Raw genomic sequence first — 25,887 nt, 5'->3', positions numbered from 1 at the left:
TTCAGCTATGCCAATTAACGTTAAAACTTCCTACCTCTTGAGTTATGTCTAACCTCTGAACGCGTGCGGGGCTGAAGAGAAACAACAGTTTCTGAGCGCCCCTGAGTTGCCTCCAAGGCTTTTCCTGTGAGGTTTAAAAACAAGAACCAATATCATGACGAATTGGATTGGACACACACACTGACCTGAGAACGAAAGGCTTTCAAAACGTTGTCCTCTACACTTGTCTCCATAACAGGCAGTCAATGTCCATTCTACAAAGTTTCATTCATTACAAAAATATTGTCGTGTTATGCATATTCATGCCATCCAAGGGTCTATAATGTCAAAAATCGGGTTTCGATAGTTGCAGTGGACAGATAACCTACTGTGCTACTTTGTGCTAAAAAGTAAACAAATCCTAATCTCAATGTCGAATTCGACCCGACATGACCAGATGGTTTGGGGAGTTTGACTCGTAATCTCAAAGTCACACGTTCGAATCCCCGTCACACCAAACGAGCTCGCCCTTTCAGTCGTGGGGTCGTAATAACGTGACGGTCAGCCCTATTACTTGTTGGTAAAAAGAGTTGAAGGTGGTAAGTAAAACACAAATAAGGAGTGTACAGCCCACCGCCAACTCTTGGGCTACTCTTTTACCAACGAATAGTGGGACTGACCGTCACATTATAACGCCCTCACGGCTGGGAGGGCGAACATGTTTGGCGCGACTCGGGCGCGAACCCGCGACCCTCAGATTACGAAGCGCACGCCTTAACGCGTTAGGCCATGCCAGGCCTGCAGAAGAATGAAGTTAGAAGCCAATTTCACAACTATTTCATGTGTGGAAATGTGATGATTCAACTTATTACCGAGCACAAGTACCCTGTTTCATAAAACAGTGAGAGGTTCGTGGACCTAATTTACAGTCAGTTGTGACAGGTGGATTAAAACAGACAAAAAGGTCAAGATAAAAATGAAATACTTTATCAAGTGATGTGAGAAGAAATTTGAAGGGTAAGTAGGGGTGGTTGTTAGGAAATGTAATTAGTGCCAGCTCTCCAGTAGCTCAACGATAAGTCTGAAGCCTTATTACGGTAAGAACGAAGTGTCAGTATCCATAATAGGTACAGGACAGGTAGCCAAATGTATGTTTTTGTGCTTAACAACTAAACAAACAAAGAGAAACAATGTGGATTATACAGAACAAAAGATGGATTTTTGTGGCAGATTTAAAACTTTAAATAAACTACCTATACCCAGTACATTGTCTTTACAACTTACCAACTAAGGAAAGTAGTACCAAAATACAAAAGCACTTCTACTCTGCATGATGGTTATAAGGTATTCCCAAACAACAATAATATGATGCAATTATCCCATGCAACATCGACATTTCTTACCTGCTCTCAACCAAATTTCAATATTTCCAAAGAAAACTTTTAAAGCTCTGTGAGTTAGACACGCAATATGTGCATACTACAATTTTCCTACCCCTTATCTTGGGCTTACTCAAAAGCCAACATTACTTTATATGAAATACCAAATTTCAGAAGTTACAATGCAATCTGATAAAGTCGTATGATAATCAAAATAAAATTCTAGTTAGACTGAATATTAACATCACAGAACAAGAAACACGTTAAACACTGACAAAACACGAACCCTTAAAATCAAAATTGCAACATAACAAACCTTTCAAAATGAAAATACACCGCTGCACACCGAATTTCGATACCAGTGGTGGGCAGAGCACAGAAATCCCATTGTTTAGAGTTTTGCTTAACTCTAAACAGACAAAATAAAAATACAATGAAATAACCTCCTACAAATAAAAATACAACAACAATAACAAATTAACACTTAGATATAAAATTATAAATTATTAAACAAAGGAAATTAAACCTTTGAATATCGAATTCACAATAAAGAAACAACCTCGAATGACATGAGAATAGGCTCCTCAACAACTTACTCATTAGTTCATAATCGGTATCTTGACTGAATGTCCTGCAATACATAGTGGGCCTATTGAATTGTTTTAAGGTAAATTTAATTTTTACCTGAATTAACCATATACGTTTGTTTGTTTTGAATTTCGCGCAAAACTATAGTGAAAGACTAGAGGGAAAGCAGCTAGTCATCACCACCCCCCGCCAACTCTTTTACCAACAAATAATAGGATTGAGTGCACGTTATAACGCCCCATGCAAAGAGACGGCGATTCAAGTCTGCGACCCTCAGATTGCAAATTAAATACCCTAATCACCTAGCCATACCATAAATGGCTGTGCATAGTTCCTCATCCACACAAGGTAAAGACTGAGATATGTTACTTAACAAAACCTTCTCATTACAATTAAATCCACTACCACTAAACTTATTACTAATTTTAAACTTCCTGAAAGTCATCATTAGCTACTATATCCTTCAAACGCATAAGCTTAGATTCCTCTAGAAATCATGCTTCTATTTCTCATATTTTATCACTTTTTATATTAATTTTCTGCCCTATTTAAGATATCCTACAATTTATCCTTCAACCAACAAACTATACATACAAATTCTGCAATTTCACTACCAGCTTCCTTAAATGTGCAGACTAGTCCTTAATTTCCAAATAAAACCCACTTCTTACACTTATCACACATTATAAACGGTGAATGTTTAACACTCACGCTATTCTCAATTATTCTAGCATAGTGATTAATAATTAACGTTAAATGCAAGTAGTCTATTGACAACAACATTAAGCCTAACATTAGTTTTAAACATATTAAGCTATTTTATTTCAAAATAAGAAGTGACAAAACTACTCTTTAGATTACGTTGATGTAATAAAATGTATTTAGCATGTTTTATAGTTTACAAATATCTTAAAACAAAACTTGTATTTAAACTTGTTAAACCAAATTATAGATTAAACAGTATCAAACTGTGGCTAAATGCAACCATAATCTACTAATCCAGTGTTTCTTAACCTTTTTCTGACTTGCGGCACACTACGACAATCTGAAAATTTTCGCGGCACAATGGTAAACCTTAACGATTTTTTTAGGTACACTTTACGGCAAGCGTTAAAACCTTTAGAACGAAAATCACGACCAAAGCAAGCGATGTTAATGTCATCTGCACATTGACAACACTATCGCTTGTTTTGGCCGTGAGGGTCGTTCTAAGGCTTTTTAACGATTTTGTGGTACAGCAGAAAAATCAAAACTTTTTTTAATTTTACTTATGTTTTCAATGTGACGCTTGTGCCTGCTTCCGAGAGCAAATCAAATTGAAGCGAGGCTCTAACGTAGACAAACAAGCTCGCATTTCATCATCGACTGTAAGAAGCCTCTCTCTCTTTCTGGCTTTAATTTCAGTCAATGATGAAAATCCAATTTCGCAAACCCACGAAGATGCAAATGAAAGCAGAACTTCAACTGCTTTTGAACTGATTGTAGAATATGGATTTTTAATAGAGATCCAAAACTCATCCAAGCTCTTTTCAGGAAACAATGACTGATAAAAGCTGTCTTTCGTAAATCAATGAGCTGTTCTTCCTCATCAGTTGTAAGAATAGATAGGTCACCCGGATATATTCGTCGACAGCAAGTGACGAAAAGTAATGTTTTAGTACGAACTGGAGGTCGCTTAATGTGTCCAAAATTTGAGGGACAATTTTCTTCTTTGACGAACATTCGTTAACAGAAGGAAAACAATCCAGGACTCCTTTCGAGATCTTATTCTTCCACAGCGTCACCTTTTCATCGGAGGCCTTCAGTTTGGACGTTGCAGTAATAATGTTTTCAGATGGTCCTTGGAGACTTAAGTTCAGAGAATTTAATTTGTCAAACAAGTCGGAGAGAAATTGAACCTTCAGCTACTAGATCTCATCATGAAAAGAAAATTCAAAACCTGCTTCCTCAACCTCCAAGAAAAAATTTACTTCATTTTTTAGTTGGACAAGACGTTTTAACACCTTTCCTTTCGAAAGCCATCGAATTTCAGTGTGGCACAGTAGCTTTTTGTAGTCTGAATCCATCGCCTCACAGAGAAGAGAAAAGAACAGCCATCGGTGTAAACACTGACACTGTTATTCCAATGTAATTTAAAGAGCAAAACGTTTTCATTCACCAACTCGAAAATGTCTTGGCCTTTCACTATACTTTTTAAATCTTTGCAAAATAAGTATACGTTTATGATTTTTCCATCTTTTATGAATCGAACAAAAGCCAGAACTTAAGTTTTTCCACTAACGTCAGTAAATTCATCAACTTGAAGAAACCATAGCAGAGACAATTCATCTTCAGGCGCTTCGAAGTGTTCGCAAACTTGATCCTTCAAATCCGACAAGTCTACAATTCTGCGCGAAATTGTGTCATTGAACAGTAGAACTTGCTTAACCTTTTTGGCAGCATCCGTTCCAAGCATAGTTTCAACGATGATTTCTAACGCTGGTGCAATGACTGATTTGGCCTCCGTATGCGCTTTCTTGTGTTTTGCCAACAATTGAGCCGCGAGATTCTCGAAGTATTCTTTTGGTTTATCCTTCACAGCTGAATGTTTTGTTTCAAAGTGTCTCTTCAGTTTGCTAGGAAACAAGGACCTCGTTCGATAAAGCTGCATTGCAGAGAAGGCAGAATAGTAATTAAGAATGTTCCGATTCCAAAGTGATAAAACCGTATTCGATGTATTCGTTTTTGTACTTTCGTTAGAATCCTTGCGTTTGATTCAACACATTCTCCTTTGCAGCACCAGTCTTACTTAAATATTTTTCCGTGAATAAATGATAAAGCTAATTCATACACAATAAGTACGAAGTTCTGCAGTTGATATAAAATTCCTACCTACAGTGTAGTAGCTGTAGCTTATAGCAGAATGAAAACGTGTTCCAGAAAGCAGTTTGATTGTTTGGTGCATCATTTATGACGTAGTTGCAGAGATGCCAACTATTTCAAATGACTGAGCGTAATGATTGTGGACAGAGCCCTTACAGATATCGTACAACCACTGGATGCAGTTTTGAGTCATCCACGCCTGTTGATCCATCTGTGGCTAAACTGTAAACACTGTAAGTAAGTATGCTTAAAATCATTTTGTCATCTTCATAGCCCAACACTTGTACAATGGCTGTAGTTTTGGTTCTAGCACCGTCATATTTTTCATTATATCACTCTATGGCCGGATATTTTGCACTATATTTTTCCTAAATTATTGATTCATAGTTTTAGTCCTTTTAAATTTGCCAGAAACAAGAAAATCTGGTGAACGAGGTTTCTTTTTTTTCCCATCTTGTGAACGATCGCATTGGTGTTTCTATGCCGCTTAGAAAACGAGGAATACCCATCTACGCGAGCGCTGATTGGCTGACAAGCACTGATGACGTAACTATGGATTCCCCCACGTTCCCAGGATGGAAAAGCACCACACCCAAACTATTGGTAGATGTTGGAGATACAAATATTTTTTATTATTTCAAGCACAAACATAATTATCGCAAGTAGCCTTTTGGACTGTGTTTTATTTATTATAAAACTTTATTTGTATCTCACCAGAAATTTTCATTTTCACCCATTTCAAGCCGTGGGGGGAACAATTTATCACTTTATTGTATAGACCTATATAATATATAATAATTTGGGAGTTTCAACAAGTTGTAATATTTGTCTGTATGAGCGTATAGTCGTAAGGTATACACCAAAATCGTAATGGTTGGAATCTCCTTTGTTGTGCTACAATTAAACTAACAGTCGAACCATTGCAGTCGAGAATAAAATTTAAGTATGAACTTCTTAGTGCTCGAGTTCAATGAAAACCATCGAATGTTTTGGAAGGTTTTGACTTTAAAAAATTTGAAATAATACTTTTCTCCACATAGCTACAACTACTCTAAAACCCAATACTCTAAAACACTCATAGAAAAGAGAAAACAACAAAAAATCTAGCGACATCACTAGATAAAAATTCACTTACCTCCATTTTGTTAAAAATATAACTTTTTCACTAATATGTTTATCAATAAATGTTTCCACATTTATATTAAAAACAAAAAATTATATCTCGTTATCACTTGTGATGTCAACTTGAAATTTTGTTACGGACAACTGTCTGAAATATTTCAGATAATGTAATTCTCAGAATATAAAAAGAATTAAATACAATAATTATTCGCGCATTTATTTCTGAAAGTTGAAATTAATGTGCAACATTTATGATTTTTTAATTACATATAAAACTATTTGATACTATTTTTTTTTAGAACACACGTTTTTTCCAGGTTAAAACATACGTTACATAGTATGTCCCATAGGGATGCTCTAGAAGTGAATATACATATGTCCACAGTAGTGACAGAGCTGAGGAGACTTCCTCGAGAATTAGTAACTGAAGGAAACTATTTTATCACATGCTTTTTGAAAGTAGGACTATTTTTTGAGCCAAGTCCTGTTCTTCTAACAGCCAGCTCCAAACTGGGACAACATATGGAAACTATTGTCAACATTTTCTCTGATGTCAATTATTTCATTGTATAATAATACTTATCTCTGTGGTGTTTGTTTTGAATTTCGCGCAAAGCTACGCGAGGACTATCCGCACTAGCCGTCCCTTATTTTGCAAGGTGAGACTAGAGGGTTTGTTTGTTTGTTTGTTTTGGAAATTTCGCACAAAGTTACTCGAGGGCTATCTGTGCTAGCCGTTCCTAATTTAGCAGTGTAAGACTAGAGGGAAGGCAGCTAGTCATCACCACCCACCGCCAACTCTTGGGCTACTCTTTACCAACGAATAGTGGGATTGACCGTCACATTATACACCCCCACGGCTGAAAGGGCGAGCATGTTTGGCGCGACCGGAATGCGAACCCGCGACCCTCAGATTACGAGTCACACGCCTTAACACGCCTGGCCCTCTCTGTGGTGCATTTAATATTAATTGTAACAGGAAATTGTGGTGATAATGTAACAAACAGTATTTTCTTCAATCTCAGTTTCATAGCTTTTCTTTTTATCCTTCCTGTTTATTTGTAGTACTACTTTATAAACTAGCAATTTATAAAATATATAGACCAGGAAGTTGGTCTCATTAATTTTACCAGTATAGGTTACAAAACTTTAATAATTTAAGTTGAACATGCAAAGTAAAAAGTAATTTCTGGAAAACGTCATATTTTAATTGTTTATTAATTTTTTGAAGCAATAACTAATATACTTTTCAGGAGATGGAAACTTGAGTTTGTATAATTAAATAAGTAAAAATCAATTTTTAAATATATGCATCATTTTGTCTTGCATTTATTAAGAACAAAAAATGTAACTTTTACAGATACATAAAAATATACATAGACCTTTAAATTTATGCATAAAAATAATGCATGACAACCAATTTTGATATGCAATGGACACTAACAATTGAACTATGACATTCACAATTTAAAAAAATCTATTACGTCAACATTATTTTTTATAAAATATAACACGTGTACATTTTTAGCAAAATAGAATAGATAAAATACATCACTGTGGACATTTTTCACAACTTAAACTGCAGTTGGTTGTTGAAAATACATACAAAACCACTTTTGTTTTTAAAATCAAAGTTGCACTTAAAATACAGTCATTAAAACACTCCAAAGAAATGCATACAATTTAATGTTACTCATGTCACCAAACCACAGATGTAAAAGAATGTTGCACCATTAGGAAAAAACTGATTTGTAAAAGCATAACACATGGTTTGTACTGGTATTTTCTTATTCCAAAATGTTTCATCTATTCTCAGAAGAAAATTTTGGCAGAGGAGACTAGAACATTATTCCTATAATCACATTATTTCACATTCACATATGAATAATCTACAACTATCATCATTTGATGTTATGTTTCAAAAAAGTTAGTGTTACTCCCTAGAAACATCAAGTTCTTTCAACAGTAAGCAGTTTAGTATAACAAATAAGTATTGCTTCTATGGTAAAAAAAACAATATTGGAGGTCATTTTTAAAATAAGGTCACACATGAATCCAACCAGTTTTAAACTGGAAATAACAGTGATGTAATTTTATAAAACTGTTCAAATTAAAATTTCAACACAAGCTGACAGTAAAAATCGTCAGGTATCCTTCACTTTGTCAGTGTTTTGAAAACACATTACTCACTTTAAGAATTACAAAGTTAGAAGTAAACATACATTTTAGAAATTCAAACATCAATCCACTTTTGATAGTACCAGAAATAATTTTATAACGTAATCAAAATCTTAAATTGTAGTGTCAACCACATAAGCCAGCAAGCCTTATTTTAAATATTAGTAGCATTAATAAAGACCAATGTATAAAAAAATTTAAATACCTGTACAACTAAATGATAGCACAGTATTAGTTACAAAAGTTTAGTAGTTCTAAAAGATTTATTAGATTAAAGTAAATAAACAGATGGCAGTGTTATTATGTATCATTTACTAATTAAAATTTCACTAAAACTTGCAAACGGTTGAAAAATATACAGTAAACAGATTAGATTATTTCCAAATTGAAATGCCAGAAAAAAGTAAAAACTGCCACAAGAATATCATCACCTTAAGTCTTGAAGGATATAAAGTGACTTTTCCTAGAATAAACACTGTGGTACAATAATCTCTAAATGTATTAATATAGACAAACGTCATTTAAGTATTTACTTTTTTTCTTAGTTTATCAAATATATTAGATTAATCTGATCAAATTCTAACTTCTTTTCAAGAAAAAAAAACAATTTTTTTCATTGCAAGCAGACAGCACAAGAATATAACAGTCAACTACTCATGTTCATATTCACTATTTGCACTCTATTAAAAACATTTCTCAAAAATAAACTACATCCATTGTACAGTGTATAAAGCTAAAAGTCATACTCAAGTATAAACACTTTGAGAACCCTTTTCATTACTTTGAGGAGGTGTTAAAGTTCCATTTCCTGACTTTGGGCTGGCTTGTGTGGTAAACATATTTGTTTCTGCTTGTCTAGCATGGACTTTTTCCTGTAATTTGTAAATATTTTCTGTAGTAAGTGCAAGAAAAAAAAAAACATAACATTTATACATTTATCAACTGTTAAACACACAGTAAGAATTATAAAATAGAAATCCAATAATTTCTGGTCCAAGCTAATTTTCACAAAACAAATAAACACAAAAATGAGATACCCCTTTTTTGGAACAAGCATTTACATTAAATGATTAAACTTTTATTTTTTTAATATATATAATTAATTTCCATAAAGTAACAAACTATTAGAAATAATTCCAACAAAAATAGTCAAGATGAATCTTCTCAGGTTTGAAGTCTTAAACTTTTGTAAAAACAAAGCATTTTGCACTGAGAATACAGGCATGTCAGTCACAGAAGCCTCAGAATGATATAAAATTAAATGAAGTGGCCAGTTGTGGTTGTGTTAATTCAAACATGTTTGTGGGTTCTGTAATAAAGGCAAAACACGTATGGATAACTGTCATAAAATTAATCAATTCTCAGGGATTTAAACATGTTTTTCTGGTGCATATGAACATATTTGGTTCAGACTGACTTCGTACTGCTCCATCATTAGAGGAAGGTAAAGTAGGCATACTTCGAAAAATATGCATCAATGTGACCGTTAATCTTAAAAGGATAAAGTAAGACTTTCTCATGTTATATTATTTGTTAAGTAAAATCAACAATCTAAACTTGACCATATCCACAAACTGCAGGAAACCTAAATCTTTCAAATAAAACATGGGTATTCAAGAAATAACCACAGATATTTCATAAGAAGATAAAACTTCTCTCCTTAAATGAGCTTTTGAAAGGTACAATTATTTCACTGAAAGCTTAAATTTTGTCTTAAAGAAATTAAAGTGAACATTTTTACACTGAATGAACATGTCTATTATTAAGGATTTAATACTAACATTTTATTCATTTACCATCATAAATAATTCAGAATACTTGAACTTTAATGACATATTAGTGGTGGTTTTGGTGATTATTTCTACATCAATGGTTATTAATTTATATGTTTGAACATTTTATTTTGTTCTTACTGGAAGTGTCATTTTCTCATTTCTATTTACTCTAAGAACATTAATAACATTTTAAAGACAACCCTTGTTGTAAGTTAATACTCTATACAACCACCACAATTCTGTTTATGTGCCTGTCTTCATGCACTAAACAAGAGGGTTCGCACCTCCCATACTAAATATGGAATAATGTTAAGGTCCTCAGGATCTATAGATTCATCAGATAGGGGGTTCAGTCAAGAAACATAAAGGAGGCCATATGATGAGGTAGGTAGGTATTTCATGTTTATTGGCACAAAGCTACTAGGCTATCTGTGCCAAACAAGATGTAGTATACTATAATGGTATTTGGAAATTAAGGTAAAAATATGTAAAATTAAGATCCACCAGGAAGACTGAAACATTAAGTTCAAACTTGTTGTTAGTCACCTGAAGTTGACCTTTCCAGTCATGGGTTCAGATTGAAATAAACTTAAAATGTGTGAAATCATATTAAAACAGTGTTTAGTCCAATAAAAACCTTAAGTTAAAAAGACCAATGGTTCTTAAAAATGTAAAAACATGAGTGAGGCAGCCAGTATCACCTGACATTGGCTAACGTCAAGGGCAAACCTACCTGAAAAATATGTTTGAAATGGTATCGTCGGTCTTGGTTGTAATGACAGCATGATACTAAAATGTATATGATTGTGACCTGACTGAGTGCCACACAGACTACATACTGGTGCATCCAGATAAAAGGAAGTGGTGAGTTAAAAAACTGTGACCAATGTGTAGACAAAATAACTTCCTCCTTCCAATCTTTACAAAAACAAGATGGACAAAGAGCTAAAGAAGGTTTGATGTTAAAAAAGCTTATTATTTCGTTGCTCACTCTAGGTCGACTGCCAGCTGGTGTACAGTTAGGTTTTGATAACTGGACCATAGTCCATGTATGGAATAGGTACAGTGGTGATAGGGCCAGAGCAAAAAAAAATAAAAATAAAATAAACTAAACTGAACAGAGACAGATGGGCCAGTTTATTTTGGATACTGATAAGAATAGGATGGTAACAAACATGAAATGGTGTCAGGGCCAATAGACAACTGAATGAATCAGTATAAATCGTAAAATTTGTATATTGCATAGTTTCAATATGACTCAGGGCAAGAGAAATGGCAAACATACAGAGGGGGTTCATGGTACTCCACATACAAACTTTGGACTGGAGAAGTATGAAAGGCCCTAGTGCAAAGCCAAAACCCCTAATGGTGGATAGGATCCAGCATTTTCAGTGCTGAGGTTCCGGCATAACAATAAACCATAGACAAGTTTGGATCATATAAGGGAACGATACATTTTAAGCATGGAGTATAGAGCTGCTCCCCAAGAGGTGGACGAGAGGACATAGAGGATGTTCAGTGCTCTTATACATTTGATAGGAAGTTGCTTGATATGGGAAATAAAGTTTAATTTACAGTCAAATATAAGACCTAAGAACTTTGCCTCAGGGATGACAGGAAGTACAACATCAATACGAAGTTCTGGATCTGGATGAATACCCTGATGGCAGCAGCAATGTACACAGTTTTAGGGAGAAAAAGTTGAAAAACCATTTGCTGTGATTCACTTAAGTATATAACTGATTGCAGTTTGTACCTGCCACTTGATAAACCTCATGTTTGATGACTGACAGGAGATGTGAAAGTCATCAATGAAAAGACCATTTGCAACTGTAGGGGGTAGCTGTTCACTGATGGCATTAATCTTCATAATGAAAAGTGTGATACTCAGAACAGTCCTGAGGGACTCCAAGTTCCTGTAGGAAAAAATAGGAAAGTGTTGAGCCCACATGGACCTGGAATCAGCAGTTCATTAAAAAATGCTTAATAAAAAGTGACAAATTACAACACAATCCATATGAGTGAAGGTCTTGAAAGATGCCATATCTCCATGTTGTATCATAAGCTTTCTCTTAGTTAAAAAAAATAAAAACAAGATGTTGTCACTTCAAAAAGGTTTCTGTGACTGATGTTTCAAGGTGAATTAAGTGGTCTATCATGGAACATTGTCTTCAGAACCCACATTGAGTGGGTGAGAGAAGGTTGTTTGATTCAAGGAACCAAACAAGATGAGCATTAATCATCCTCTCTAAGGTCTTACTGAGACAACTTGTCAAAGCAATGGGGCAGAAATTCGAAAGAATCTTTGGATTCTTCCCAGGTTTAAGAATAGGGAGTAGAATAGCTTGGTACCAAGTATCAGGAAGGACATTCTCCTGCCATATCCAGTTAAAAACAGCCAGGAGAATAGTAAAAGAGGAAGGAGAAAGGTGGCGTAGCATCTCGTAACGTATATCATCAGGTCCAACTGATATACTGCCAGACCGATAAAGTGCAAGTTTGAGTTTCACCAGTGTAATAGGATGATTGTAGTCATAGGGATGATCAGTCAAAAAGGAAAGAGGCAGATGTTCAACTTGTGTTTTAATAGCTAAGAAGAAAAGGGATGAGCTTGAAGAGCTAGATACATGAGAGAAACATTCACTAAAAGTATTGACAATGTTCTGAGCATCAGCAACTTCATGTCCATTGGATATTAACATAGAGAGGGTAGAAGAAGCATACTGTCCACTCATCTTCCAGATCTTGTTCCACATGACTTTTGAGCTGGTGGTTCAAAAAAATGCTGGAGGTGTATTTAATCCAAAATTCCTTCTGGCTTTGACATCTAATTTGCCGGGCGTGTGCACGGGAGTGCTGTAATGCAATGCGGTTTGAAAGCATGGGATATCTAAGAAATTTATCCAAAGCACGTTTCCAAGTTTTTCATGTTATAAAACAAGCAGAATTCCACCCAGGGTGGGGATGTTGAGGTTTTGGGGATACACTGAGCAGCTGCTTGGACAATATAGTTGGTTACTGCTGCTACACAATCATCTATCAATGACTTACATAAAATGGCAGAATCAAATTCTGAGAGAGCAGTGAAATAGGGCCAGTTGGCCTGGTCCAACTTCCACTGAGGCACATGGGTCAGGTGGCATTGATCATGGCCAATCTCTCTTAATATGATAGGGAAATGATCACTACCCCATGGATTAATGTCAACCTCCCAAGAAAAGCAAGTAAAAAGTGAAGGGGAGCAGATAGAAAGATCTATAGCAGTAAATGAATGACTGGGTGCATGAAAATAAGTGTAAGAGCCAGTATTGAAGAGAGACAGGTTGTGATTCAGCAGCATATGCTCTATAGTATGACCCCTCACATCAATACTGGAACCACCCCAGAGGGGGTTATGCCCATTAAGATAACCCAAAATTGAAAAGGGGTTATAGCAGCTGCTCAATGAGGGCATCAAGGTCTGAGGGGTGACACAAACAGTGGTGATGTGACCCAAGGAGATATGGATGGTTACAGCCTCCAAGGGTGTTTTCAGTGACAAAAATGGGTGGGCACATGTTGATCAATCAGCAGTGCTACTCCCCTTGTCCTTGTCCTACACATGACCTATTATTTTGGCATAAGGAGTATTGTCAAATTGTGACTGTATTAGTAGGTGTTAAAAATGTTTCCTGTGAAGAAAGACATTTGGGATGATAAAAGTCAATCAAACCCTTGATGTCATTCACATTTGATTGAAAACCTCGACAGTTCCATTGGATTAGCATGGCCATTTTTATTTAATTTGAAGGAAAATACAGCAAGGAGACCTTCTGCTTGTGACTACACTTCTTTTCTTTACTCGATGTGGGTCGGTCACTCTCTTGTGATCCTGCTCTGGATCGAGTAGGCACATTGGTGCTTATAAACATATTTTCCAGTAATTGAGCATGTGAACAAATGGTTTAATTTTTGGGGTGTCAAGAAAGAAAGACCCCATGGAAACACCTGGGCTTGAACAAGGTGAAGTTGGGCAATGACTCGAAGATGTGGTAGGCACAGAGACAGAAGTAGATAGTGATTCGTTAACTTTGTTGATTTTGAAGGGTACTAGATTAACATGTGCTGGTAAGGATTCTGTATGAGGCATGGAAAGGTCTGCCTAGACTCCTTCTGTGGTAGTGGATTACAGCAGCATAATCCAAGATGTAATTGGGAAGAGTAAATTCAGAGCCTCTAGGTAAGTAATTACAGTTAACACAATGTGGTTCTAGTTGCCATTCAAAAGCATCATGGTCGTTACCAGCACAGCTGGCACATGTCAAGGAACCATGGCAAGATGTTTGAGTGACCAAATCGTCAACAATGAAAACATCTAACAGAGTTAGGAATATGAGGCCATACCTTACAATTCAGATATCCTGCCTTGATTGTGGTAGGAAGACATGATATTGTAAATGTTAATATTAAAACATTTGTCAGCTTCATAATCCTGTCTCTACGAGTAAAAATTCAGCACACAGCTATAACACCTTGGTTGGTGAAACCTGTGAGGATCTCTTACTCTGGAATGGTCTTTAAATCCCTCTCAACTATAGCTCCTCTGGAAGAATTCAAAGTAGAATGAGGAGTAACCTCAATTGGTATATCCCCAATGGCTTTTGATTTAAAGAGGAGTTTGGAATGTTGTGATGAAGCTGTTTCCACTAAAATATCCCCAGATCGTAATTTTTTTACTAATTTAGGAGAGCCAGCAAGCCCTTCTAAACCTTTCTGAATAAAAAATGAAGACATCTGCCCTTAGGGTTTTTCAGTTAAAGAATGTATAATTAAAAATCACAGGACAGATTCAAGTTGTGAGTTTTAGAGTCATCAATGTGTGGTCGTTTGTCAGAAGTTGGATTGTTCTCTATGCTTTCATGCTTGTTTATGTTTTTTATTTGAGAAGTATCCAACAATAATAAAAAGAATATTTAGTTCACGTACACCAAACAACGCATATATTCATGTTTACTAAATGACGCATATATTCATGTTTACTAAACAATGCGTCTGTTCCTATTTACTTAGCAACGTAACTATTTGAGAGGTATTCATAATAAAAATAAGAATATTTTGTGCCCACTGACCACACCCACGATGGAGCCCTATGAGGGGATGCACTACAGTCTCATATAAGGTCACTGCAGCAATGCCTGGGTTTCATAAGCACTATACCCGAACACCAGTATCAGACATAACATCCACTACACCCATTGAGGACGTCCTACATTGGCACTCAGTTGACCCTGGCCAAAATGGACTAGCCGATTGATCCTTGGGGGGCACACCTCAAGACTGCCTGTCTACAGGAATTCATGGCCAATGTGGTGTGTTGGAGTTGGACCCCTCAACCACCAGAAAGCTCTCCTCCCCTTCATGAGTCACCATGCACAGCAAATATACAGGTGGATGTTTAGATCACAGAGGAGGTAAACTGAAAGTACAGAACCTTCTATGGGAGGTCCCTTCACCACGTACATGAATGTACATCAAGGGAGCCATATGATGAGAAAGTGTGAGAATCCATACACTGTGTAGCTATATACTGATACAGAACTAATAAAGTTAGCCATGTTAATTTATATGTATAAAAGTGAAGCTCTTATCAGTTAACACAAGGATCAATCTCTATTGGTAGAATGTTCTTTGCAGGTGTTGTTTGTGGTGATTCATAAGAGCATCAGTTTGCATTCTACTAATTAACAAGTTTGCATTCCCATCAACAAGAATTTTTATGTCCAAGAAATCCTTCTTATTAGATTCCTTGGTTCATATTTGGAATACAAATAATCAACTAAAACCACAACTGACATGCATATAATAACCACAAAAACAATTCAAGCTCCTACATTTCCAACAAGCACATTCATACTGTATACAATGGTCACAGCAAAACACACCAATAGCTGAAGATCAATATTGTGCGCCTGTATGGTGTGCATGTTATCCACTTGATGAAAAGTGTTCAGTTGAACTCCACCACATTCTTTTAACGTCACAGCAAATGGGGCCATCCAGTCTACACAAGCAGCTAGTTCATTCTTCTTTAAACCTACAGTGGAAACATTACTATATTTAGTAATATTAGAAAAATTAGAGTAAAAAAATAATTTTGTATAAAAATCAAGAATTTTAACTTTCTAAGGCAAAATCTATGTCTTCAAATTTTATCAAATATTTATCTACTTTCATTTCACACTTTTTATTTGAAATTTAAGCAATAAATAATGGGGTCTATATGCTATGTAGCCACCTCCTCTCTGCAAGTACGAAATACCACAAATTGGGAAATATTGGTTTAGATAATATAATTATTCTTCAAATTGAATTCAGTTGAAATAAAAAATAATTTCAGAAGTTTATCATTGTGAATAATTAGACTGTGAAATCATTTATATATACATCAATATTGTATAATATACATATTTATTATACATATGTGTTAAATATGTTGAACATATGTTTTATATCAAATGTTTGTTGTCTGTTTTAAAACAAAGTTATATTGAGTTATCTGCTGTGTATGGCAGGGAATTGAGCTCCAGATTTAGTATTGTTATTTCATGAAGTTACAGCTGTCTTAATGGAAAATCACATCAAATATTATCATAACAAGATTGGTGTTGTTATATATAAATATTGAAATTTTACCAAGGTTAGTAGGTCTACTGTTATCATGAATGTATATATAGAAAAATGTGAATATTTATATAACTTTCAATGAATATTATTAATGGTGGTATTGAGATATCAAGTGTTGGTATTTAACTATCAATATGATTGTTACCCACTGAAATAATAAATGTACATCACAAGATTTCTCCCTCTCTCTTGTATGATTCATTTTTACTACACAAGAACTTTTTACAACTCACCTGAGAAAGAAATTTCAGGTGTTATGTGATGTAAAGCAGCTGCTGCTACAACACTGTAAGAAAACTGCAGGCATTCCACATCCAGGATACACAAGTCTATTAACTGGGTGAAAAAACAAACTGAAGACATGTATAGAAAACAAAAGTTACCATATTGCAACTTTGTGAAGCTTTTATTGCCAGCATCCACACATTAACTGTAACAAGTTTGTGTAAGATTGTAAACAAAAGAAGTTTTTTTACATAAAAAAATTTGATAACTACACAAAACAAAAATTAAGTTTGAGAGAAATCTTTACTTTTGCCAGAAAATAGTCTTCAGGTGAGCACAAAATTAGTACAGATAAATTTAACATTTTGTTTGATTAGTATTTAAAAAATTATACCATTACAAATATTATGGTGAACAATAAAATCTGTCAATGTAATACAACAGTAATTTTCATTTAACAAACATTTTGTCTCTTTTTGCTGTGATTATGGTAACATAGTTATACATAAGCACTACATTGTTTTATTGTTACTAATATTCTATTTAAAGTTATGAGAAATTACAGACTTTTAACCCTATTGTGTCAGATCATTTGTTGATTTGTATTCAAAATTTATTGAACTACTATTTTAAGAATTTATGTTTACAAGTTTGGTATCAAATTGTAGATAATTTAAATTGTAGTAATACACATTAACTAATTTCTTAATTTAAAAGTAAATATTAAAAAAAAAACACCTAAATATTGATTTCTGTCATTATGGTGAACAATGGTTCAAATTATATGTTAGTGATGTCCAAAAATAAAGTCTGCAGTTTCATATGAATTAGGAACTCAAATTATCAATACTAACAAACTAGAATATAAAACATGAACTCCATATCTTTTCTATTTGCTGAAATATTTTGGAAATGGTCCCTTATATACACTTACTTCAACTAATGACATGTGAATAGCCAATCAAAGGTCCAGAATGTCCCATAAGCAATTTCATCAGTCATTTTAAAGAGCTAGGAAGTCACCTTATTCTTCAAACAGGTTGGTTTTATCTTTAGTCTTTTCAAAGTCATATTTTTTTTTGACAAAATACAGCATAGTTATCAATCTTGATAAATTATAGTGGAATTCAATATTGTCAATATAGTAATTTAGGACCTTTTTTTGGTTACTTTATATACAAAGCCTAAAAAAAATTTGTTTCAAATCCTTCACATGCAGGATTTGGAAAGGCTTAGCAACCTACAGTAAACAAGTACAAAAGTCCCTGTAACAAGAAGATATAATCATTTGCTTTATTTCTTTATTTACTGTTTATGTTTTAAGAAAAGCAAGCTCATGAACTTATTTGTAAATAGTAATTATCGATATACTTGTGTATAATAATTGAAATGTTAACATATTTTACAAAATGCTAGTCCACATTTTGAAAAGCACATCCAAAATAGGCCACTTTGTAAAGACTAAAGGTCAGTTTTATACTGTTAGATATGGTAACATGAGTGCATGTTTATCACGTCAGTGCAAGTTCTGTAATATTAACCAGGCAAAACTGAAAGGTCAATATAATAAAAATAATATTATGAGATTTAAACCATTTAGCTTTAACACCTGTGTTTTTGTCTTATAATATGCAGTCATCCTAAAACAAAAAAACAATTTATATTTATTTCTTAGTTTTATTATGGTGGTTACAAAATAGGTCAAATTGACAGACCCCATACAGTTAGGGTTGAGAAATGAACAGACAAAATTTAAAGTTTTACTGAAAACAAATGTGTGAAATGTATTTAGGAGGTTTTAGGGATTACACAAATATTTGAAATTCTTGGGATAAAGAATAGTTTTTTTAATTTTAGCAGGACAATCACTTCCCATTTGAACTAGTTATTTTCATAAAGAAATCTTTATTAAAATACTTAATTAAAAAACAAACTGATTTTCTTTGTGTGTGCACAAAAGACTTGCAATATTTACTAAAAGTCTACAAAATTTTGCAAAGGTATACACACTGCTTCAAAAGTTCTAGCATAAATACTTGTGCATATTATACAGAACGTGTTATAAAAATGATTAATGAACCAAGATATTTTCCTTATCAGAAGTCTTACACATAGAATAAGCAAAATGTATCCTTAGTGGCTAGATTATATATATTGTGACTGAGTTACACAAGCAAAGTGTAACTTCAATACTGACCTGCTTTCATAACATTAACACTTGTTCATTAACTTTCTAAATACAGTTAGGTAAAAGCATGCATACAACAGTCTTTTTATAGTTACATTCAAAATTTAATTAAGCTACTTTATTATCAATAAACTTTGCATCAAAACGAGATAAATTTTAATACAACTCTTGATTTCTTGGAACCAGATTCAAAGAACATAAAGTCACCTTCACATGTTTTCAAACAATGCAAGTCAAGTAAACACAACATAACCATAGAAAACACTCAAATACTAAATAAAGAAACAAAAACAAAATTAAAGAAGCCTTACTTATACAACATCTTAAACCCAAAATAAACCAATATAAAGGAATGCCTTTATACCTATATTAAATATAATAAAATAAATAATATAAAATTATATATTCAAACATCTAACACTGCCCTCTACATTCCGACACTCAGTTACACAACCCCTTCCAAACATGTGGTCAGCTTCTTGTCAGTTACCTCTTTCTTTCTTTGTGAACCTGACAATGACCGAAGTAGGTCGAAACATCGCTCTCTCTTCCACGTAAAATATTTCCTCAACCCAAACGAGCCGTTTTTACATATATATTTCTTGATTTCTTACTTTCAACAGGAAGGATTTAAATAAATTCTCAGTCTTCATGTACCTACTTAAGACCTACTTAAATTTCTATCTCTATTTTAGTTTCTTAATACACATCTGAACTTATAGCCTCAAATCATCATGATTTGCAAAAATAAAAACCAGCAAGTTAAATCTACATGCAACATTATTTTATTACATACTGTAATCATCGTGATTTGCAAAAATAAAAACCAGCAAGTTAAATCTACATGCAACATTATTTTATTACATACTGACTTTCAAAAAGTGTCATTAATTCCAATATTTGATTTTACAAACTATTTTTATTTACTTGTTTATGTATAATATCAACTCATTCACACAACAAATTGAGAGTTATTCAGCATACATATTCAAAGATTCTGTTGAAAATTCAGCTTGACCAGTTAATGGAATTATTTTATAATTATTGGACACAATATGCTTTGTGAATATTATTATTTTGAGCTTCAAGTTGAATATTTGAAGTGAACAAAATTTCAGCAAAGTAAAAACAATAACATTAACACACTAAGGTTAATTTTTATCAGCAAAGTAAAAACAATAACATTAACACACTTTAAGGTTAATTTTTATCAGCATTTTGAGTCTTTGACTGCAAAAAAATACAAGTAAAAACAATAACATTAACACACTTTAAGGTTAATTTTTATCAGCATTTTGGGTCTTTGACTGCAAAAAAATACAAGTAAAAACAATAACATTAACACACTTTAAGGTTAATTTTTATCAGCATTTTGAGTCTTTGACTGCAAAAAAATACAAGTAAAACAATAACATTAACACACTTTAAGGTTAATTTTATCAGCATTTTGGGTCTTTGACTGCAAAAAAATACAAGTAAAAACAATAACATTAACACACTTTAAGGTTAATTTTTATCAGCATTTTGAGTCTTTGACTGCAAAAAAATACAAGTAAAAACAATAACATTAACACACTTTAAGGTTAATTTTTATCAGCATTTTGAGTCTTTGACTGCAAAAAAATACAAGTAAAAACAATAACATTAACACACTTTAAGGTTAATTTTTATCATTAACACACTTTAAGGTTAATTTTTATCATTAACACACTTTAAGGTTAATTTTTATCATTAACACACTAAGGTTAATTTTTATCATTAACACACTTTAAGGTTAATTTTTATCATTAACACACTTTAAGGTTAATTTTTATCATTAACACACTAAGGTTAATTTTATCATTAACACACTTTAAGGTTAATTTTAACCTTAACACACTTTAAGGTTAATTTTTATCATTAACACACTTTAAGGTTAATTTTTAACCTTAACACACACTTTAAGGTTAATTTTTATCATTAACACACTTTAAGGTTAATTTTTAACCTTAACACACACTTTAAGGTTAATTTTTAACCTTAACACACACTTTAAGGTTAATTTTTATCATTAACACACTTTAAGGTTAATTTTTATCATTAACACACTTTAAGGTTAATTTTTAACCTTAACACACACTTTAAGGTTAATTTTTATCATTAACACACTTTAAGGTTAATTTTAACCTTAACACACACTTTAAGGTTAATTTTTATCATTAACACACTTTAAGGTTAATTTTTAACACAATTTTTAACCTTAACACACTTTAAGGTTAATTTTATCATTAACACACTTTAAGGTTAATTTTTATCATTAACACACTTTAAGGTTAATTTTAACCTTAACACACTTTAAGGTTAATTTTTATCATTAACACACTTTAAGGTTAATTTTTAACCTTAACACACACTTTAAGGTTAATTTTTAACCTTAACACACACTTTAAGGTTAATTTTTAACCTTAACACACACTTTAAGGTTAATTTTTAACCTTAACACACTTTAAGGTTAATTTTTAACCTTAACACACACTTTAAGGTTAATTTTTATCATTAACACACACTTTAAGGTTAATTTTTATCATTAACACACACTTTAAGGTTAATTTTTATCATTAACACACTTTAAGGTTAATTTTTATCATTAACACACTTTAAGGTTAATTTTTATCATTAACACACTTTAAGGTTAATTTTTAACCTTAACACACACTTTAAGGTTAATTTTTAACCTTAACACACACTTTAAGGTTAATTTTTATCATTAACACACTTTAAGGTTAATTTTTAACCTTAACACACACTTTAAGGTTAATTTTTAACCTTAACACACACTTTAAGGTTAATTTTTATCATTAACACACTTTAAGGTTAATTTTTATCATTAACACACTTTAAGGTTAATTTTATCATTAACACACTTTAAGGTTAATTTTAACCTTAACACACTTTAAGGTTAATTTTAACCTTAACACACACTTTAAGGTTAATTTTATCATTAACACACTTTAAGGTTAATTTTATCATTAACACACTTTAAGGTTAATTTTTATCATTAACACACTTTAAGGTTAATTTTTATCATTAACACACTTTAAGGTTAATTTTTATCATTAACACACTTTAAGGTTAATTTTTATCATTAACACACTTTAAGGTTAATTTTTAACCTTAACACACACTTTAAGGTTAATTTTTATCATTAACACACTTTAAGGTTAATTTTTATCATTAACACACTTTAAGGTTAATTTTTATCATTAACACACTTTAAGGTTAATTTTTAACCTTAACACACACTTTAAGGTTAATTTTTATCATTAACACACTTTAAGGTTAATTTTATCATTAACACACTTTAAGGTTAATTTTATCATTAACACACTTTAAGGTTAATTTTTATCATTAACACACTTTAAGGTTAATTTTTATCATTAACACACTTTAAGGTTAATTTTATCATTAACACACTTTAAGGTTAATTTTAACATTAACACACTTTAAGGTTAATTTTTAACCTTAACACACACTAAGGTTAATTTTTATCATTAACACACTTTAAGGTTAATTTTTATCATTAACACACTTTAAGGTTAATTTTTAACCTTAACACACACTTTAAGGTTAATTTTAACCTTAAACACACTTTAAGGTTAATTTTTAACCTTAACACACACTTTAAGGTTAATTTTAACCTTAACACACACTTTAAGGTTAATTTTAACCTTAACACACTTTAAGGTTAATTTTAACCTTAACACACACTTTAAGGTTAATTTTAACCTTAACACACTTTAAGGTTAATTTTATCATTAACACACACTTTAAGGTTAATTTTAACCTTAACACACACTTTAAGGTTAATTTTATCATTAACACACTTTAAGGTTAATTTTAACCTTAACACACTTTAAGGTTAATTTTAACCTTAACACACTTTAAGGTTAATTTTTAACCTTAACACACACTTTAAGGTTAATTTTTATCATTAACACACTTTAAGGTTAATTTTTATCATTAACACACTTTAAGGTTAATTTTTAACCTTAACACACACTTTAAGGTTAATTTTTAACCTTAACACACACTTTAAGGTTAATTTTTAACCTTAACACACACTTTAAGGTTAATTTTTATCATTAACACACTTTAAGGTTAATTTTTATCATTAACACACTTTAAGGTTAATTTTTATCATTAACACACTTTAAGGTTAATTTTTATCATTAACACACTTTAAGGTTAATTTTTATCATTAACACACTTTAAGGTTAATTTTAACCTTAACACACACTTTAAGGTTAATTTTTAACCTTAACACACACTTTAAGGTTAATTTTAACCATTAACACACTTTAAGGTTAATTTTATCATTAACACACTTTAAGGTTAATTTTATCATTAACACACTTTAAGGTTAATTTTAACCTTAACACACACTTTAAGGTTAATTTTTAACCTTAACACACACTTTAAGGTTAATTTTTAACCTTAACACACACTTTAAGGTTAATTTTTATCATTAACACACTTTAAGGTTAATTTTTATCATTAACACACTTTAAGGTTAATTTTTAACCTTAACACACACTTTAAGGTTAATTTTTAACCTTAACACACTTTAAGGTTAATTTTTATCATTAACACACTTTAAGGTTAATTTTTAACCTTAACACACACTTTAAGGTTAATTTTTATCAGCATTTTGACTGCAAGACCAATACTAAAGCTCTTTTTTTAATCTACATTTTTGTTATAAAATGAATTATAAAAGTTGAAAATTTATTAATTTCTCCATTAGTCAATCACGTGAGAAGCTTGTGTGATGTGTAATTCAATATTATAACTGGAGCTATTCATTCACCAGGTAATTTCTAGCTTGTTACAAAAGGTCAAACTTACACATGGTTCAAAAAATAATAAACTTGAATGAAAAATAGATGTAAACCATTTTAGACTGAAACTGTTTAGGATAAGTAATAAATTTATTGTTACATTTTTATAAAGGTAATTTAGGATTTTGTCATTTTATATGGTGATTTGTCAAATGTACTGTGTTGATATAGCATGAGGTTGAGAAAATAAACTATAAAATTTAAAGTTACATAAAAAATATTAACTTTTGTTATTCATTTAGAAGATTTTTGTGGTTTTGCAAATGAAATAAGAAAACTTTAAGATGAAACAAATATATTTAATCTGAACTAATGCTTAGTTTATTAAATGTATTTTCATAAAAGCTGACAAGGTTTTAGTAAACTTACAAGTAATTTTACAAACAGTTTATCTGTGAATTTGCAAAGCATTTGCTTGGTCAGTCTAAGTTAAAAATGATTTTGCTATTAAGAATGAAAACATTTTTTTCACCTTAAATCTTTATAATTCATTTGCTTTTAAAATCTCCTAAACAAAGATAAAAAAATGTTTTTTTTCTTCTGTAAAACATTTGTGAAATAGTAAAACTTAACTTTTATTACTTTATCAGTGACCAAAGCAAAAACTACATGCAACAAAAGTTGAAAATATAATGAAAAATACTTTTTTTTAGAATGATTGCATAACACAAAATTATAATTAGTTATCTTTAAGCATTTTAACTTTTCACAACTGTTTTCATTTAAATTTATTGTTATATGTCTAATCAAGACAAGAAGTAACTTACCAGGCAGGAGAGCACAGTAAACAAATAGATCAGATTACATCATGCATGTCTTAACTGTATGTTTCATAAGTGTTGTTTTAAAAAGATGACAATAAAAAGTGATAAAATATTTAAGTTTTCTTAACTAACCTAATAAATGTTTACATTTTAATTAAAACTTTGAAACATACATTATTGTTAAAATAGAAACAATACAATTAGAACTTAATTCCGTGCTGTTCTACACTTTTGTTCCAGTATTCATCAGCCTTCTTTTATTTAAATGTTTGGTTGTCCATAAATAATTCATGTAGCTCTCAACAACAAATCTATTAAACCAAAAATGTATCACTCACAAGATTAGATTGTTCAAAAACTACTGCAATTTTTCTGGGTTTCTAATGTAGATGTGACAAAAGATTCATTACTTCTTAGAACACCCATGGTAAATCGTTGGCTTTTACTACTAAAACACAAGATATTCATATGATTTATCTAATGTACAATTAACTCTTTATATTAGTTAGAAACATGTCAAAGAAAATTATAGACAGTTTTTGAAAGACAAAGGAGGGGCATGTGTTGAACAAATACGGTAATAACTTAGTAGAGCAAGAAGCAGTTAAACTTTCATATTCTGGCTTGTTCGTATCTATAACATGTCTTTAAATAACAATCTGTCACCTCCATCCATATATTTACATATGCTAGACATCATATCTAATTAAGGTAATGGAGAAAAAAACCTATGAATGATAAAAAGTTAACAGAACAATCAGAAGTGTTTGTAGGGGAACAAAAAGAAACTTATTAGAAATTATGCGACTATCAGAGATGCATATCAAGGATTTATTTAACCACACGTGCACAGGTTCAGTACATTGGACATATCCTGTACTGGAAAAGGAATGTTCACTATAGTTCCAAACTTATTGTATACACGTACATTAAATGTTGTGAACTCTTGTAAAATATACAAATATGTTGTACACAAACTCAGATGTGTTAACAAAACTTGTATTCAAGATTCTGTGAGTTGACAATATAAGTCTGACTCAGACAGGTCAAAGTGCAAGGTGGTGTTTACATGAAGTATAAAAATACTTTTATCCATCATACATCTTACTTATTGCATAACCTCTAGAACCTTCAAAATGTACAAGTTTTTTTCAATAACCCTGTATCTGACACTTACTCTTCTCAGCTACAAATTATTATTAAATCAGTCGTGTAAGGTAAAACAACTAGCCGTTAACTCTGACATCAGATATATGATTTTGAATGTCATTTTGTAGTTTGACCCCC

The 25,887-nt window shown here is 32.0% G+C and overlaps 1 protein-coding gene across 5 annotated transcripts in view; it reads right to left on the bottom strand.

The window, feature by feature from the left end:
* Positions 1 to 7,227: 7,227 nt before the first annotated feature.
* LOC143231688 (G1/S-specific cyclin-E1-like) overlaps positions 7,228 to 25,887 on the bottom strand; it is a 39,074-nt gene continuing 20,414 nt past the window's right edge. For 4 of the 5 annotated variants that reach the window (XM_076466276.1, XM_076466278.1, XM_076466277.1 and 1 more), the window contains exons 9-11: positions 16,780 to 16,882; positions 15,754 to 15,956; positions 7,389 to 8,980 (exon numbers count right to left, since the gene is read on the bottom strand). In XM_076466276.1, coding sequence (XP_076322391.1) covers positions 8,855 to 8,980; positions 15,754 to 15,956; positions 16,780 to 16,882 — 432 coding nt within the window. In that variant the 3' untranslated portion in view covers positions 7,389 to 8,854. Of the gene's footprint in view, positions 8,981 to 15,753; positions 15,957 to 16,779; positions 16,883 to 25,887 lie in introns of all 5 variants that reach the window. The other variant, XM_076466280.1, reaches the window with a different exon arrangement.

The sequence above is a fragment of the Tachypleus tridentatus genome, chromosome 11 (genome assembly GCF_004210375.1).
Source record: "Tachypleus tridentatus isolate NWPU-2018 chromosome 11, ASM421037v1, whole genome shotgun sequence".
NCBI classification, from domain to species: domain Eukaryota; kingdom Metazoa; phylum Arthropoda; class Merostomata; order Xiphosura; family Limulidae; genus Tachypleus; species Tachypleus tridentatus.
The sequence above is the reverse complement of the archived record's forward strand: the minus strand, read 5'-3'. Positions and strand labels throughout refer to the sequence as shown.